The sequence below is a fragment of the Artemia franciscana genome, chromosome 15, assembly GCF_032884065.1.
Source record: "Artemia franciscana chromosome 15, ASM3288406v1, whole genome shotgun sequence".
Classification (NCBI taxonomy): domain Eukaryota; kingdom Metazoa; phylum Arthropoda; class Branchiopoda; order Anostraca; family Artemiidae; genus Artemia; species Artemia franciscana.
The window spans coordinates 19,481,086-19,499,855 of NC_088877.1; the positions used below are offsets into that span (position 1 = coordinate 19,481,086).

An 18,770-nucleotide genomic window follows, 5' to 3' on the forward strand; every position below is an offset into this window, starting at 1 on the left:
TAAACAGAAATTATTCGATATACAAGGGAGGCTACCCCACTTCAATTTCCTGCTATTTAGGCTAAAATTCTATAGTACTCTCAATATGATTCTTATCCCATTCCAAACAACCTAACGTTTGGCAAAATTCATGTGTTTAAAAGTGTTAATGTGGTTCTTTACTGTCATTTGAAAAACTTGTTTTTTATTGTTGGAATGGCATCGCAAGAAACGATTCTAATCATTTATATTGGTTTTGAAACTTAGCAACGGCAAATCACGCACCATTCATTCAATACTTTTTTATTGTTTTGGATTAAATCTGTCTACGAACAATGACAGACAAAAATTTATTCAAACGCAGAAAAAAAAATACAAAACGATCTAATTATCTAAGAACATACTTATAAGTCCTTTTAAACTTATTTCTACTTAACTCTACCTGTTATCGTATCACAAATATTTTTAACCTCAGTAACTAAAAACCCAGATTTCTTCTTTTTTTTTCTTCTTCAGCAGTTTCAGGCACTTGAAGGCAGTCCCATAGAGAAAAGGACCGGTCTGTCACATTCAATTGATACCTCTTTTTGATCACCAATCTCATTTGAGGTACTTATGACTCCTCCAAACTCTAATCGCTGCATAACTAGAAAAAACATCATTATTACCCATAAGGATCAAAATTTAGCTTCAAAATATAGGCTTGAGTATTGTAATCTCTACCAAAAAAATAATAGAGTGGTGGCAACAAAATATTTTGTGATCTGACGAGAAGTGGGTTTTCAGGACATTATTCGAAATTTCTGTGGCACAGTCTCTATTTTTTCTAGGTTTGTTCTCAGTATTGTTCATGACCCTAGTTAGTGGTGGTACTGGTGGCGCTCTGCCACGTACGCTGGTAGCGTTAGTATACTAATAATGCTTTATAAAGTATATAAAGTAAATAATTTAATTTTTAAGCTTTATGAGTTTTTCTTGATAAATTTGTCTTAATTTGATGCCATATAGCCCCAAAAATAGCACTTATTGGGGCCATATCTGTAGCGGAAATGAGGTGAAGCATAAACCCTTAACCTGCGATTTTCAGTCTTCCCCTCTTAAATCCTTACCTCTAAATCCCCCTAGTTTAGTCTAAACTAAAACACATATGAAAACAAATTTCAAAGTAAAAAAATACATTTATGTATTTTCGTTTCCATGAAAACAGTTGCCATCTCATTTTAAATGTTTTATCCTATTTAGCCTTACAATATCCTATATTTTACTTAACCCATATATTTGATTCCTTATTTTAGCAATAACTAATGTAGGCTTTTACATATTCACCACCAAAGTTAGACGAAGATCATTAAAAACACTAAAAACAAAAACAAAAGTATTTAAAAAAAAAGTTCCTTGCAGAAGTAAAAACCAAAGTTGGAACTAAAAACAAAACAAAAAATACATCTCTTCGGAGATTATGCTTGAAATATCTACAAAAATAGCTCAAATAAACTGACTCGTAACGTTTATCTATATTCTTAGAGTTCTAAATACTAATTGCTTTGCAAGAAACCGAAATCGCCTCAAGTGTCAAGTACGGAATTGCATTTGTATACGAAAACCCTATTGACATCCTAATACATTAGTGCTATTTTTATAGACTACTCCTGGATTTCTACTCCAAAACATCCTGTTGTTATTTTGTTTCGATCTTGTATTTTCAGTAAAGTGTTAGTTTTGAACATTCTACAAATAGAGGGAAATATCTCATGTCAGTTTATTTCAGTTATTTTTGTAGATGCGTCTTGCAAAATCTGCGAAGCAATAATTTGTATTTGTACTTAATTTCAACTTCACTCTTTACTTCCGTACAGTGTTGCCACATTGTCAGCGTAAAAAAACGCCCTGGGATTTTCAAAATAAGCCCGAACAAGCCCCAAAAAATTTTATCGAAACAATCCACTTTTGAGACTTCACTTTATAATGAGCGTGTCCGAAAGCTTGTTCCACGGAGAATGCTACATCTGGATGCAACATTAATGCTGAATTTTCAGTCCGAAAGCTATTCTCATCGTTTTTTCTTTAAACTTCAGGAAGAGTCGTAATTTTGTTTATCTCCCCTCAACATTTGCAGGGAAGAAGGATAAACCTACCCAGCAGACGGGAATACTTGACTTTTTTTATGCCGCTTTTAAGTTTGAAATATAAAAGAATTACCTTAAGCTGTATGGCAGCTTAATATTTTGAACTCAGGTTTTTGATCTGTCTTCTGGCAAAAAATACGAAATTCCATATTTTTGTAGATAGGAGCTTGAAATTTTTGCTATAGGGTTCCCTGATACGCTGAATGCGATGGTGTGATTTTCGTTAAGATTCTTTGACTTTCAGGGGGTGTTTCCCCCTATTTTCCAAAATAAGACAAATTTTCTCAGGCTCGTAACTTTTGATGACAAACATTAAATTTGATGAAACTTATATATTTAAAATTAGCACAAAAATTCGACTCTTATGTTGTATCTTTTAGCATCAAAATTCCGTTTTTTAGAGTTTCAATTCGTTACCACGAACTGTTTGAAATGTCTCTATTCAATAGTTGTAACTAGTAATCTGCCGTAATAAATAGTTCTTTTTGACTCACTTTACTTAGCTTCTTCTTGTTTTTTAGTGAATCGTAGGGTATAGTTAAACTTTTCCTTAAATCCATTCGCTTTCTTTCATCGAAAGTTTTGTAAAAGAATGAACTTGAAAAAAAAATTCTAAAAAAAAAATATTATACTTTTGAGTAGAAAAAGACCAAAACAAGCCGAATTAAAAAACAATAAGCCCAGTTTCCCGCCCCAAGCCCGCGAAAAAAAAAGCCCGCCCCAGCCCAGAGAAATAAGCCACCGGGCTTGAAACAAGTCAATCTGGCAACACTGCTTCCGTATAGAAAACTGTTTCATTTTTAAATTAACAGATTCAAAGCTGATGTTACATGGTTGAAAGTTAGCTTTGAAAAAAGTTGGCTATAGCTTTTTTTAAAAATCTGTAATGATCCTAGACTATACACTTTTGTTTTGATTGTATAACACTGGTAAAGTAATTTTACACAACGTTTTTGCATTTTTACAATTCCCTTGCTCAATAAAACTGGGAATTATATTACTTGGGGTTCATATTACTTTTGTGGTATTTTATAACAAAACTACCTTAACAAAACTGACTCGTGATCTTTCTCTAAGTTCCTAGAATTCTAAGTGCTAGTGTTTTACTGAAAACTGAGCTTTTTTTTGTACCTTAGAGAACTACAACTGTATGCTAAAAAGCTGTTGAGAGCCTAATATTTTTTAGGCTTATTTTCTTTAGCTTATTTCTTGATTTATCTGCTTCAAAACATCCCATTTTGTTCTTTTTTGTGTCAATTCTGTGGTTTCAGTAAAGTATTAGTTTCTACCATTCTACAAGTGTAGGGAAATATCGCATGTTAGTTTATTTAAGCTTTTTTATAGATATATCTGGCAAACCAGTGAAGCAACAATTTGTGCTCTTTAGTTTTAACTTAAATCTTTACTTTTGCATCGAAAACTTTGTTTAATTTTTTTTAATTAATAGTTTCAAAGTACACGTTATATGGTAGAAAGAATCTTAAAAAAGCTAGCTATAACCATTTTCAGTATTATATTTGTATTGATCCTAGATGACACAGGTTTTACTAACTTTATATCAGTGGTAAAGTAGTTTTACACCGTGTTTCCTGCGTTAGTATTAAAGTCTAGTTCTCCGGTTATATTTTTTTATAGTATTCGTTAATTTTTTTTTATCCCAATCTGACCACTATGGTAAAGAATAAGAGAGATCCCGAAGCTCTTGTCACCAGGGCACCCACCAGATGGAGGTTATAGATCTTAACTAAATGTCACAAAATTTGATATTCTTACCTACGAAATGCTTTTGAGGGGTCCCTATAGTACTTTACCAACATAGAGGGAAGATAAATGCCTAATTTTTTCATTACATCTAGTAGAACGATTTATTGGGTCTCAATTAAAGTTAATCGAGTCTCAATCAGCCAAAATCTCAATAAAACCTAGTGGGAGAGGGAGATGTGTTACCTCAGCTAAACTTAATTAAAAGATAAACTAAATTTCTTAGCTGTGTCTATTGGGGTTCAGAAAAGAACATGAATCAGAATGAGAGGGTAATAGATCGCCTCTACATTCTAATTAGCAATATATCTTCCTCAAGAGGTTTTTGTATCTCAACAAAACTTAGTCAGAAGTAACAGTTAACGTTTTAACTGTAGCTTTTCAGAATCCGGAGCCGATTAGAAATTTGCGAGGGAGGAGGGCCGCCTGCGATTTTGGTCAGAAAATTTATACCAAAATGGAAAATTGAGCCCAAGCCTAACATGATGGGAAGTACCACATGGGCTCATGTGTTACTGCTGTTCGTTCCTGGGTCTCCATTTAACTTCTATGGAGGGGGATGTAAAAATTTCTCGTCACCTGACTAATTATAATTAATTTAATTACTAATCAATTAATTTAATTACGGTGTTGATATTTAGCCAACTTCGTCAAAGTCAAATGTCAAAAATTCAAGGAAAGCCGAATGCAGTTTGAAGGCTCTTAGAACATTTACTCCGTGAAAAAAAGTGCAATATTCGCATTTAGGTCTTGTTTCGTTTCCTTTTTACGTTCAAGTTGAGTCTTTTCAGTTTCAAACTACCAATTTTTGGTGCTTCCACACACAGCTGCATGTGTCGCTACAAAACTTTGATTCACGGGTCGTAGTTGGTATAATATCTAATGTGGTCATGGCATTGAAGGTCTATTTGTCAAGAATTTCCTGCTCGCCGTATAAAATAAATGCAAACTCAATCAGAAGTTCTTAAGTAACATGTATTACTTACTCATGTTCCATCTCAATCCTGTTGTTGTAACGTAAGCTGGCTGACCAACAGGAATAATGCTGCTCCACTTCTTATGCACTGACTGATTAAGGAAAATGCGGTGCCGTCCAGTAGGCAGTCTCCATGTCAAAGATTTGTTGCTAAGTAAGTAAAGGGGAACTTCCAACGTGTCTGAACCCTGGAACAATTCATTGACGAATGCCATGGTGTGATCGAAGCGATCGTTAGCGTTCACAACTGCAACACCACAATTAATCTATAAGAATGGAGAGAAAAATCAGAAAGTTTCTGATAATGAACAGTAAGTCATAATTCTTATTAATATTAGACAAAAGTAAAATAAATTAGTTTGAAAACAAGTTGAAATCAAAAGCCTTAAAAAGTGTACTGAAAACCGAAAACATCGAACTTATGGAGGCAACACTAGCGTCACCTGGAGTAAGTCATATGTCTGCAGTACATTAGTATCATTTTTTTTATTTCACCAGACCATTTCGCATCGAAGGGATGGGATGAAATCGTAAGACGGGGGCTAGTTAAATTTAAAACTCAAAATTCTATTGTCCTTCTTAAGAGTCAGAAGAGATTCGAGGGGAAACCAGCTGCCTCTCGTCACTTGTTTTATACCCGCCTCCACTGTAACCTCCAAAGACATGCAGTCAAAATTTTAAGTCATACGGGTTTAAATTAGTCAAAAGGTCCAAAAATATGCCTCAGGGATGATGTGATACCCTGGGGCAAGGACTGCTAGTGACACGAGCTACCATTTGTTTAAACATAGTTTTACAACGGAAAAAGGGTGACTGTTTCATACAGAGTTGCGGTTAGCTTGTATATTTCTTGGGTCATCGTCTGGGTCAAAGGATTGAATTCATTTTTGGAGGGGCAGGAAATGGGCCAATAAGCTTTTGTTTCTAACTGCTTTGAAACTTAAAGCCATAGGTCCTTAGATCACGAGGAATCTAACGTAAAGAAATATTGTGGGCCACAACCCCTCCCCCTCCCCTCTTCTCGCGAGAGAAAAGGATTAGAAAAAGGGCTAAAAAACTTTTTTTCTGGATAGGAGCAAAATTTATATCCTTATGTCATTGGGCTAAGGAGACCCCAACGCAGAAGCACAAATAATAGTAAGATATTTGTCACTCCCCTCTCGATGAACCCGACGAAGGGTCAGATAAGAACAAATGGTTTAACTTATCAACTTTAAACTTACATCCTTAAGTTCTTGAAAAATACAAAAATATTGGCTCCCCCATAAACGGCTCTTACAAAAGGCCCAAAAAGGGAAAACAAATTACCTGATCACTTCTAATGAATAGCAACCATCCTCTCTCTTGTTCCTTTTTATGCTACCAAGCTCCCCCTTACAAACAATGTCATTGGATTCAAATTTTGAGATAAGCCATTTTATTCAGAGAGGTTAAAAGATCTAATAAGTACGGCTTCCAGATCAACATAACCCCCAAAGCTCCAAAATATTTTTGACATCAACTTTCGAAAAATCAAAAGTTGGTGAGATTTGTAGGAACAAACACAATCGCATATTAAACAGCCAGTTTACTTTCATAACTTCTTTTCAGTTATCTTAATCATTATAGAATGTTTTTTTCTATGTTTTCATGAACAAAAACCCCAAAGGGGAAATAAAAATCATTTTCAGTAAGGCGTCATGGACGCTACAGCTCTTAGAAGATTAAGGGGGCAGTAGTCCTACTACTGTATCTGGTAATTTCTGATTCGTTTTAGGACTTGATTAGTCATTTTAATTTCTGCTCGAGCAGGCAGTTGTTTTTAAATGAGCAATTAAATATATATTCGTGAATTTATAGTAACCTGCTATCCCTGATAGAAAAAAAGAATTAGAAATAAAGTGAGTTGCATCCTAAACATATAAAAAAGGTATTTTCCACCTTTTTCAAGATGGGGCACTCAAAACCTCCCGTTGAGGGATTTATATCGGATAAAAACTATTGAGCCTATCAGAACTCTGGCGTTTTGACCTTTCAAACAGTTCGTGGTAACGAACTGTAGTAAGGAGCGACCCGGCTCAATAGAAAACAAAACTCTAAAAGACGGAATTTTGATACTAAAAGATACATCAAAAGAATCGGATTTTCATGCTAATTGTAAATATGCAAGTTTCATCAAATTTAGTCTTTGTCATCAAAAGTTACGAGCCTGAGAAAATTTGCATTATTTTGGAAAATAGGGGGAAATACCCCCTAAAAGTCATAGAATCTTAACAAAATCACACCATCGCATTCACCGTATCAGAGAACCCCATTGCAAAAGTTTCAAGCAACCTATCTAAAAAAATGTGGAACTTCGTATTTTTGGCCAGAAGACCGATCACGGGTGCGTGTTTATTTGTTTGTTTTTTTGTTGTTTTTTTTCCCCAGGGGTCGTCGCATCGACCAAGTGGTCCTAGAATGTCGCAAGAGGGCTCCTTCTAGCGGAAATGAAAACTTCTAGTGCCCTTTTTGAGAGACCAAAAATATTGGTGGGCACCTAGGCCCCCTCCCACGCTCATTTTTCCCAAAGTCAATGGATAAAAATTTTAGATAGCCATTTTGTTCAGCATAGTCGAAAACCATAATAACTATGTCTTTGGGGATGACTCACTCCCCCACAGTCTCCAGGGGAGGGGCAGCAAGTTACAAACTTTGACAAGTGTTTACATACAGTAATGGTTATTGGGAAGTGTACAGACGTTTTCAGGGGGATTTTGTTTTTGTTGGGGGGGTTGAGGGGAGGGGCCTATGTGGGAGGGTCTTTCCTTGGAGGAATATGTCATGGGGGAAGAGAAACTCAATGAAGGGAGTGCAGGATTTTCTAGCATTACTATAAAAAACAATGCAAAAATAAACATGAAAAAGTTTTTTCAATTGAAAGTAAGGAGTAGCATTAAAATTTTAAACGAACAGAGATTATTACGCATATGAGGGGTTCTTCTCCTCCTAAATGCCTCGCTCTTTATGCTAAAATATTTTTAGTAATTTCAACTATTTATTCTACGGCCTTTCTGATTCAGGGGTCATTCTTAAAGAACTGGGACAAAACTTAAGCTTTAGTGTAAAGAGCGAGGTATTAACGAGGGGACAAACCCCCTCATATACAAAATAAAAATATAAGAATATAAAAGTTTGTTACGTAAGTTAAAGCTTAAGTTACATATATTTTTACTAATAAAAATGTTGGTAAAAAATTAAAAGTTCTAGTTGCCTTTTTAAGTAACCGAAAAATTGGAGGGGCAACTAGGCCTCCTTCCCCACCCCTTATTTCTCAAAATCGTCTGATCAAAACTAAGAGAAAGCCATTTAGCCAAAAAAAAAAAAAAAAAAAATGATATTCAAATTTCTTTTAATGATTTGTGCGGAGAACCAAAATCAAACATGCATTAATTCAAAAACGAACAGAAATTACTCCGTGTATGAAAGGGGCTGTTCCCTTCTCAACGCCCCGCTCTTTACGCTAAAATTTTTTACTGTTTAATAAAGTAGGACTGAGAGAAATAGTCAAACCTTAGCGTAAAGAGAGGTGCGTTGAGAAGGGAACAGCCCCTTTCATACACGGAGTAATTTCTGTTCGTTTTAAGTTTTAATGTCGCTCCTTACTTTCAGTTGAAAAACTAGTTTTTTTTATTTAATTTTGACAAAAATCGAAGTTTTGTGACACAAAAAGGTAGAAAACTCCAATTCGCTGTGTTTTGTCATGATAGGGGATTCAAACCTCCTTTTAAGGGCTTTAGATGAAAAATGAATTGGCAATCTTAGAATTTTCATTCTCTGGGTTTTTGACCCTCGTCTGGCAAAGCGTAAAATGGCAGAAAACGTCAATTTTTTTTTGGCGTATTTGCTGTTTACTTGGTTACAACTATAACTACAACCACTGTTAAACTCCTTTTTTATTTTTATTCAAAATAAATTTGTATATTACCTAGATCTTTCTAAAGAAAAACTAAATCTGTAATCAAACAGTTCGTGGTAACGAACTGTAGTAAGGAGCGACCCGGCTCAATAGTAACCGAAACTCTAAAAAACGGAATTTTGATATCAATAGTTATATCAAAAGGACCGCATTTCAATGTTGATTTTAAATATATAAGTTTCATCAAGTTTAGTCTTACCCATCAAAAGTTACTGTTCCCTCCTCAACGCCCTGCTATTTACGCTAAAGTTTTTTACTGTTTTAACAAGTAGAGTTGAGAGAAAGAGTCAAACTTTAGCGTAAAGAGCGGGGCGTTAAGGAGGGAACAGCCCTTTTCATATACGGAGTAATTTCTGTGCGTTTTAAGTTTTAATGTCGCTCCTTACTTTCAGTTAAAAAAAACGCTGTTTTTTTTATTATTTTATCTAAATTACAAATAGGAACTTTGCCGAAAGTCTGCCTACTAGATTGTAAGAATATTTTTGGTCGATAGAGTTGATAGAGTAACGTCATTCAGCAAACCCTGTCATTAAATCACCGTAAATGAGAAGATAGCTTTAGCCTGGTTTTCAGTTGGTATTTTATGGCCAAAACGCACAAATAAGCTATCATACTGGGGCAAGGGCGTATCCAAGATTTTTTTTTTTTTTACAGAGGAAGGGGGCTTTAGTTTTTTTTTGTTTTGGCTACATATTTAACTAGTCGTACAAAAATACTGGGGGTAAGTGGGTTATTCCGTAATTTATTGAAAACTTTTTTTTCGTTTGTGAATCTGTGCTTTGTTCCTAAAATGTTAAATAAAAACAAAATTTTCGGTTAGAAATTCCTCACCTTTTGATTTCTTGCAGTGAGCTCGTTTTTGATAATTTTGACAGCATGATGTAAATCTGTTTCGTGTCGATCCTCTCTCTTTTCCGCTTTGGCCCCCCTTGACTGATATTGGCTGATTATATCTGGGTCAACACTCTTGAAATCCCCTGAGATTATATCAGGCATTAAAATATCCGATCTGTCCGCTTCCTCCAAGGATTTGATGAAATGATCCCATTCTATCAGCCCTTGGTCAACACAGGCCCGTAGTTTTGCTGAAATTGAAACTCGTATGAAAGTGAAACTAAATGTTTAAAAGTAAAACCATTTGAGTTTCGGAAAAGCTCCTGAAGAAAGTAACGAAACCACGGATCACAAAAATATTCAGAAACAGAAAAGGAAAGACATTTCCGCGTCATGAAATACAGGAACCATAAAGAGGAAAATGGAAACTTGTATGATTTTCTTCTAAGTTACACCTATCTTAATTTGTCTTTGAAGAACGGGAGATGAAGCATTTTCAGCGCTTGTGGCGGGAATCCTGACTTCACTCCTACGTTATATTTTTTTTTTCACCGCCAAATTTAATTGAACGTTATCGTTGTGGATGGTTTCCGTCAACCATTTTAGTGTGGAAGAAATACATAGCACGTTCTAAAATGCAAGTTTTTTTTTTACCAATTCTATTATTTGAAGCAAATTCAAAGGACCTCTCAGAAGTTTTAACATTGAGGACTGAAAAAGAACCTTCTGAGGCTTTATTCCCCCTTTCTCACACACACACATAAAACGATTCAGTGAATCGTCTCTGAATATGTTTTGGAGCTATGTTACACTATAAATTCAATCATTCTGCTACTATAGAAGTGTTCTATAATAGCCATTTATTTGGTATGAAATGCACAATTTTTTTTTGAAGCAAATGTACCATTGCAGGATAGTGCGGCCTACAGAAATAATAAGTGATTTAAATAGCTTCTAGGTTTTAAGTCGACTGGTAGTTTTTGAACGTCCCTCAGGTTTTATGTTTCTGTGGCAAGATCTATTTTGTTCCTTAAAAAGGATACAAGAATTTCTAATTTCCATTGGAATGAGCCCCACTCGGCATTTTTCATTTACTGGTATGATATAGTCATGCCATATAAATGCTATATAATATAGTCATGCCATATAAACACGCATTCATGACAATCCTCTCCAGAAAAATAAAAAATCGTTTTGTAGACAAAGATTTGAAAACCTCTTACTTGCTAAAATAGAAGGTTCAATTGTAGTTAACACGGCATCCTTTTTTGAGTTTTTTTTTTGCCTTTTCTAACACTGTTCAAATTTTGTACGCTAATAAAAGCTTATTCATAAACCAAAAATCGAGATATCGTATATTTGGAACCAGTATAAAAAGCTTTTTTTATTATCATCAAAATTCAGTTTTTGTAGTATCTTTTTCTGTTGAAAACTGGTCTGTTTTTTACTATTCATCATCTAGAACAGTTTGATCTGAATTTCCGCTTAATAGGATAGCTGCCTGATTCCAGCCTTACCTCTTTTCCATAGATCAAGGATTATATTTCGATTTTCTTCATGGAAGGGCTGGGATTCAAGAAATAGTGCCATCTTAAAATCCGGATCTTCTTCACCTAGTACGCTCATTGGGTGCCATTCCTTAACACCGTATCTGAACTTCATTGAGCCCCAATGAAGCATCGATAATGGGTAGGACACAACTCCTCGTGCAACTCGCCAAGTATCTGATATTGTGTTTACTGCCATGACTGATTTGCCAGCCTTAAATAAGCAAGAAGTAGCGAAAAGCAAAAACAATATTTCACTATTCATAGGATAAAATATGCCACTTAAGAAGTTAATTTGACCGATCACAATTTTTTCATCTTAGCTTTAGGCTTACCGTAAGGCTCTATGACCAGAATCATGATTGTAGTGATAGCTTCTACTTACCAACAGCGATCCAAGCCCCATAGTGGTTTTTGTAAAATATATTTTTAAAGAAACTATCTGACGAGAAAAATTGCCACTTGTAGCTGATTAAGGAATGGTAACTTATTTTGAAAATAAATTTACCGGAATTCTGAAAGAGCCGGAAATTTATTGAAAATAGCATCGGATCGAAATGAAAACACCAATACCATACACCAATGTAATCGGCGCCGTAAAAAACCCTACACTGAAAACATAAAACCTAGAACAACAAAGGGAATTACTTTTAGTAAGTAGCTCTGATTTGTCCTTTTTTCTTCTTTTCTTTTATAATCACTTTTAATAAATTTTATTAGAATACGCTATGAAGTGCCATACAGAGCCCAGAAAGTTCAATTTGGGTGTTATTTCTAGAATGGCATTGCAACTCCATAAAGATTTTTTAAGCACTCGTTTAAAAGCTAATTTTTATATCTAATCACATTTTATAAGGACGTCTGATAACGGTATCATTGAGAGCCATCTGGCGTCAAAAAACTTTGCTTTAGGTTTTTTCCATCTTTTTAGTGGAAATGCCAAAAAAGTCCAAGAAAAGCTTTTTCTAAATCTAGGCAGGGTCGAGGGACTAGGCGAGTTGAGGCAAAATCCCATTAATACCAGCAATAGAGCTACCAAAGGCAACATTGTAGAGTTTTAAAGGCTAAATTCAAAGCTATTGATCATTTCACCGTGTTTTTACTTCCTTTTTATACATTTTTAGTTGAAAAGAGCGTTAAAAAGCATTTCAAGCGCTCACAAGACTTTGAAGTCTAGGTAACATTACTGCCTTAAATTTCTAGCGCGTAATAAAGGCATGACTTGAAACAGCAAATACTATACAACAGACTATTGATGAGAAGTTACGATAACAGATAACAGTTACGCCTTGTGATCGTATTAATACAGATTCAAATCTTGACCAGAAACGTTTTTTGAAGTATGTATTCTCTTTCAAGTGCCGATTCATTTGTGATGATTATCCTAAAATATTAAATTCAAAGAAACAAAACTAATGAAAACACAGATTTCCGTAGTGTGTTAACTACAAATCTTAAATTATTTTAATAATTTCATAGATAATTGAATTTTTATTTGGAACTCCTCATGGATGTCAAGATACTTAAACCATGGACTCTTTCGGCGACAAATCCCAGATTTGTTACAGGATAAATTAAGAAATATTCTAAGATAACTGTATACTTAATACCCTATTTTAGTAAAAATAATAATAAGTGCAGCATTCATGTCGTTATTCGCTGAGGATTTATGTGCAAACACGGATGAGCACTCACGCTATGCTTTAGAGCCCTTTTCCAGTTGGAGGCGGCTCCAAACCGGTTCTTGTGTATTATTAGATAAAAAAAAAGTTTTTTAACTGAAAGTAAGGAGCGACATTAAAAATTAAAACGAACAGAAATTACTCCGTGTATGAAAGGGACTGTTCCCTCCTCAACGTCCCACTCTTTACGCTAAAGTTTGACTCTTTGTCTCTATTCTACTTTATAAAACAGTAAATAACTTTAGCGTAAAGAACGGGACGTTGAGGAGGGAACAGCCCTTTCATACACGGAGTAATTTCTGTTCGTTTTAATTTTTAATGTCGCTTCTTACTTTCAATTAAGACTTGTTTTTTTTTTTTATTTAATTTCTGAACGTTTTTGAATTAATGCACGTTTGATTTTGGCTCTCCGCAAATGAATCATTAAAACGGAATTTGCATATTATTATTTTTTTTTTTTTGCTAAATGGCTCTCTTAGTTTTGATTAGACGGTTTTGAGCAAAGGGGTGGGGGAGGAGGCCTAGTTGCCCTCCAATGTTTCGTTTACATTAAAAGGAAACTATACTATCTAATTTTTAACGGACGTTTTTATTAGTAAAAATATACGTAACCTACAAATTAACTTACGTAACAAACTTCTAAGCTTTAATTTTGACCCAATTAATTAAGATTGGCCCCTGAATCACTAAGGCTGTAGAATAAATAGTTGAAATTACTAAAAATACTTTAGCGTAAAGAGTGAGGTATTTAGGAAGAGATGAACCCCTCATATGCGTAATAATCTCTGTTCGTTTTAAGTTTTAATGCTGGTCCTTACTTTCAGTGGAAAAAACTTTTTCATATTTATTTTTTCATTGTTTTCTTTTTTACATAGTGCTAGAAAATCCTGCGCCCCCTTCATGGAATTTCTCTTCTCCCATGACAAATTTCTCCAAGGGAAGATCCTCCTACGTAGCCCCCCTCCCCTCAACTCCCCTCCCTAACCAAAAAATCCCCCTGAAAAGGTCTGTACACTTCCGAATAACCATTACTGTATGTAAACGCTGGTCAAAGTTTGTAACTGGCAGCCCCTCCCCCGGGGACTGTGGGGGAGTAAGTCAGCCACAAAGACATAGTTATTATGTTTTTCGACTATGCTGAACAAAATGGGTATCTCAAAATTTTGATCCGTTGACTTTGAGAAAAAATGAGCGTCGGAGGGGGCCTAGGTCCCCTCAAATTTTTTGGTCACTTAAAAAGGGCACTAAAACTTTTCATTTCTGTAAGAATGAGCCCTCCCGCTACATTCTAGGACCACCTGGTCGATACGATCACCCCTGGAAAAAAACAACAAAAACAAACAAACAAATAAACACGCACCCGTGATCAGTCTTTGGCAAAAAATATGAAGTTCCACATTTTGGTAGAAAGGAGCTTGAAACTTCTACAGTAGGGTTCTCTGATACGCTGAATGCGATGGTGTGATTTTCGTTAAGATTCTATAGCTTTTAGGGGGTGTTTCCCCTATTTTCCAAAACAAGGCAAAATTTCTCAGGCTCGTAACTTTTGATGAGTAAGACTAAATTTAATACAACTTATATGAAATACACCAAAATATGATGAAAATATAATACTTAATAACAAAATTATGGAAACTACAACAAATAATTATGGAAAGCGGGCTGCACTATATCAAAAGCCTAACATAACCTAACCCAAACAATATCATCTCAATATATTAAATATTTAATAAAATTAGCCTGCAACGTTTCAATTTAGCCTAAACTAATTTTCTTCGAATGCTGACCGGTTACTGAATGATCTGCAGATCCAAATTCTTGAGTTTGTAATGGATAATGCATAAGTACCTCCAAACCTCTTTTTGAGGCTTTTAGATTAGAGAAAAATTGATTGACTACATTGAAATCAGAATTCCTTGATATTTTGAACCCGTATGGACAAAAATGTGAGTTTGGTAGCACATTAGCGAAAAACACCATTTTGCTGTATTCATCAAGAACGGGGGGAAGGGGGAAACTTCCTAACTATGGTTTTAGACTATGGAATATCGATGAGCCATCGTACAGTTTCTATTAGATGACATTTTAACCCTCTTTGGGCAAAAATGGATGCTTCTCGGCATAAATAGAAGAAAACGTCACTTTACTGTGATATAGTTTCTTTGTTAATCAAAAAGGGCACTAGAAAAAAAGGCATTGGAAAAACGGAGACATCACTAATTCCCAGGAGATTTTCTTGTTGTTCAAGGTGGGGACTTTAATTCTGCTAAATGGGTTTCCGACCCGACCGTAGTGATTCTTACGTTGCATTTTTGATTTCTATTCGACACCATTTTGGAGGTTTTAGCAAGAAGTCACTAAACTAGTATTTTACCAGCTATTGTTTTTGGCTAGTTAATAATATTATATAGGGTTTCAAGTTCTATAGAAAATTTCTTTTTACGAGAAATTCATTTTGATTTTTAACTGCGTCCAATCACAGTGATTACGCTTATTTAATAAAATTTATTGCAATAATAACCTCTGTTCAACGCGGGGTAAATGTACATCCTAATTACTCTATTTTGCTTTGCTACTTATGCGTCATAAACCATCAACGTTGCCAAAATTTATCTTTTTTTGAGTCTACCTTTTAAATTTTCTTTTTTCAATTAAATTTGACACGAAGCAACAAAGAGAAAATAGGATTTTAAAATATCTCAGAACGCAAAAGAATCAAAGACAAAATATACAGCAGGTTCGAAGTTAAGAGCTACGGTACCTAAATGGGGGGAAAACGAGTACAGCAAAGATTTTAACCCTTGACTTACTGAGTTGCATTTGCGATACCCCCAAATCTCGGTTTCCCCTGTTTTTCTTGTATTGTTTTTGGTAAAATTTTAGTTGATTGACTTGGCTATCTCGGAAAGGGGTTAGGTTAGGAAAATGAAACTTTCAGGGAAGTATGTCCCGGGAGTGTATTTTGAAGTGCCCACCTCCACTCTTTCTCCCTCTAGAGGGCACTGACCTTTGATGACCTTTAAAATATGTGTGTTATAAAAGTAAAACCTCGCAAAAATAGATCTCCTGCTTAATAGAAGCACAACAAAATTGTTTTCAGCTTCATAACTTTGCTCAATTCCATTTTATAAGGTTTTAAATATGCAAATACATTTCCTAAATTTTGAAGGAAAAAAACATTGATATGGCTCAAAATTCTACTCAAATAACATGAATTGCATTTTCAGAACTAAAGGCAGAGAAAAAGCAACTAGTAACTGAAAATTAAGGTAAAATGTTGTTTTGTCAAAATTTCAATAGGTATAGACACGTCACGTAGGCTAATTTCAAGGCCCTCTAGAAGGAGAAGGAGTGGAGGTGGGTACTTCAAAATACCTTCCTGGGACATTTTAGCCTTTAGACCCATCCCTGAAAGTTTCATTTTCCTAACGTAACCCCTTTCCATGATAGCCAAAAGTCAATCAACTTGTTTTTTCGTATTCTTCACTTATTCGTGGTTTCCAAGTTCATTTATGTCTCGAAGACAGATAAATCTGGAAAAATAATTTCTTAAGCCGGAAAATCTTTCTAGCCTATTTCCAATTGAAACGAAAATATACGCAATGGTAAAAATTTCTTAATTAGACAGTGTAAAAAAGAAAAACTTTCAAATTAAAAAATAATAGTAACTCCTGATACTTCGGCTCAGCATATGGAATTCTTTATCAACAAAAAAACACAAACTAGTGCAAACAAATCATAAACAACGCTATGAAAAGCAGAAGCAAAAAGGAAAACAAAAGGAAAACTTACCTTTGAACAAACTAACTTTTGAAAAATGCAATTTTGAGGTATTTTAATACAAAATGTCTTTTTGGGTATTTTGATATAAAAAAAACGCATTTTTTAAATATTTTCATTGAAAAAAATTACCCACTAGATTTTAAAAAATACAATTTGCGGTAAAATTCTAGTTAATTGACTTCTTGCTATCTTGGAAAGGAATAGGTTAGGAAGATGAAACTTTCAGAGATGGGACTACAGGTTAAACTATGTCCCGGGAAGGTATTTTAATCTCCCTCTAGAGGGCCCTGAAATTTGCCTACATGACAGGTCTATACCAATTGAAATATTGACAAAACAACATTTTACCTTTTCAGTTACTAGTTGCTTTTTCTCTGCCTTTAGTTCTGAAAATACAATTCGTGTTATTTGAGCAGAATTTTGAGCCATATCGATGTTTTTTTTTCAAAATTTAGGAAATGTATTTGCATATCTTTAAAACCTTATAAAATGGAGTTGAGCAAAGTTATGAAGCCGAAAACAATTTTGTTGTACTTCAATTAAGCAGAAGATCTATTTTGCAAGGTTTTACTTTTATAACACACATATTTTTAAAGGTCATTAAAGGGCCCTCTAGAGGGAGAAGGAGTGGAGGTAGTTGCTTGGAAATACCTTCCCGGGACATACTTTAGTCTGTAGGTTCATCCCTGAAAGTTTCATTTTCCTAACCTAAACCCTTTCTGAGATAGCAAGAAGTCACCGTTTTCTTACCTATGCGAAACTCAACAACTTCCTTACGTTCAGATAACGACTGAGCTTGTTACTTTGTTAAAGACTATAAATAAACTGGCTCTCAACCCTTTTTCAGAGGGTTGAAATAGGGTTCATTACACCAGAGTTTTAAAAATTAGCAGAGGTGTAAATCTCCCTAGAGACGGATTTCCTAGAAAAAAGATGCAATTGTGCCAAAGTCTACAGTGTGTCAATTGAGTTTTATAGAGGAATATCTGAAATTAGTGAAGCTTTGGTTCCATCGAACCGTGTTTTTGTTTTCAACTCAAAAGCTCTGTTCTAGTAGGCAAGAAGGAAGGCACCTGTCTCAAATCGAAATTTGACTAGAATTGAAAACTGCTTAAGATTTTTTGACGGTTTTCTGACCCTGTCACCAAAAAATTGGGGCTTCCCTTTGATCACTTCTAAGTAGTGATGTTAGAAAGTTTGCCTGCCACAGGAAAATGTAACTGCAGCAACTGTTCAACCAGTTTTTTTTTCAATGGTGATCAATAGTCCTTTCTGAGTTGAAGCAGTAAAAAAGTTGTTTTTTTTTTCAACTGAAAGTAAGGATCAACGTTAAAACTTCAAAAGAGCAGAAATGATTTCACATATGAAAGGGGCAACTCCCTCCTTAATAACACCTTCTTCAGGCTGAATTTTTTTTTACTGCTTTAAAAAGATTCTTATTCTAATTAAACAACCCTTGTGTTTCAGGAGCCGTTCTTAAATAATTGGGACAAAATGCCAAAGTTTAGGATAAAGAGTGGGGTATTGGGCAGGGGGCAGCCCCTTTCATATACAAATTAATTTCTGTTAGTTTTATGTTTTAATGTCACTCCTTACTTTCAGTTGGAAAGAAAACTTTTTTATTTTGTTTCTGATTGCTTTTCAAATAATGTCAGGAAATCCCCTTCCCTCCGTGTTTATTTTTTCCTGGAAAATTACCCCGGAAACTTTCCTCCCCACGGAAAACGCTCCCTTAGAAAAATCCCCCCGTGAAAAATTTCCTCCTCTCCCTCCCAAAATTCGTATATTTCCTAACAACGAATACTATATGTAATTGTCCATCTTAGTGCTTATAACCCTTTCTTTAGGGATTATGGGACTCGTGTCATCCTCAAAGACATAATTATCGGACTTTATAACCATGCTGAATCAGATGGCTATCTAAAAACTTTTGTCAGATGACTTTGGGGGAAACAGGGGCGAGGATCTTTTTGGTCACTTAAAAAGAGCATAAGAACTGTTAATTCTTGATCAGGTGAGCCCTCTCTCAGTCTTCTAGGATTACTGGTTCGGTCCGATCGCCCCAGCAGAAAAAGCAAAAACAAATAAAGATGCATCCTAGATATTAATTCTGGCTCAAAATGATAAATTTCACATTTTTGTGTA

At 34.9% G+C, this 18,770-nt stretch overlaps 1 protein-coding gene across 1 annotated transcript; it reads right to left on the reverse strand.

Annotated features, from left to right (window-relative positions):
- Positions 1 to 315: 315 nt before the first annotated feature.
- On the reverse strand, positions 316 to 17,425 carry LOC136036612 (thiamin pyrophosphokinase 1-like). The gene is made up of 5 exons (XM_065718917.1): positions 17,403 to 17,425; positions 11,131 to 11,374; positions 9,611 to 9,864; positions 4,853 to 5,108; positions 316 to 625 (listed from the first exon to the last, which is right to left on the reverse strand). The coding sequence occupies exons 2-5, from the start codon at positions 11,357 to 11,359 to the stop codon at positions 501 to 503; spliced, it is 864 nt and encodes a 287-aa protein (XP_065574989.1). The 5' UTR covers positions 11,360 to 11,374; positions 17,403 to 17,425; the 3' UTR covers positions 316 to 500.
- Between the last annotated feature and the right edge of the window lie 1,345 nt (positions 17,426 to 18,770).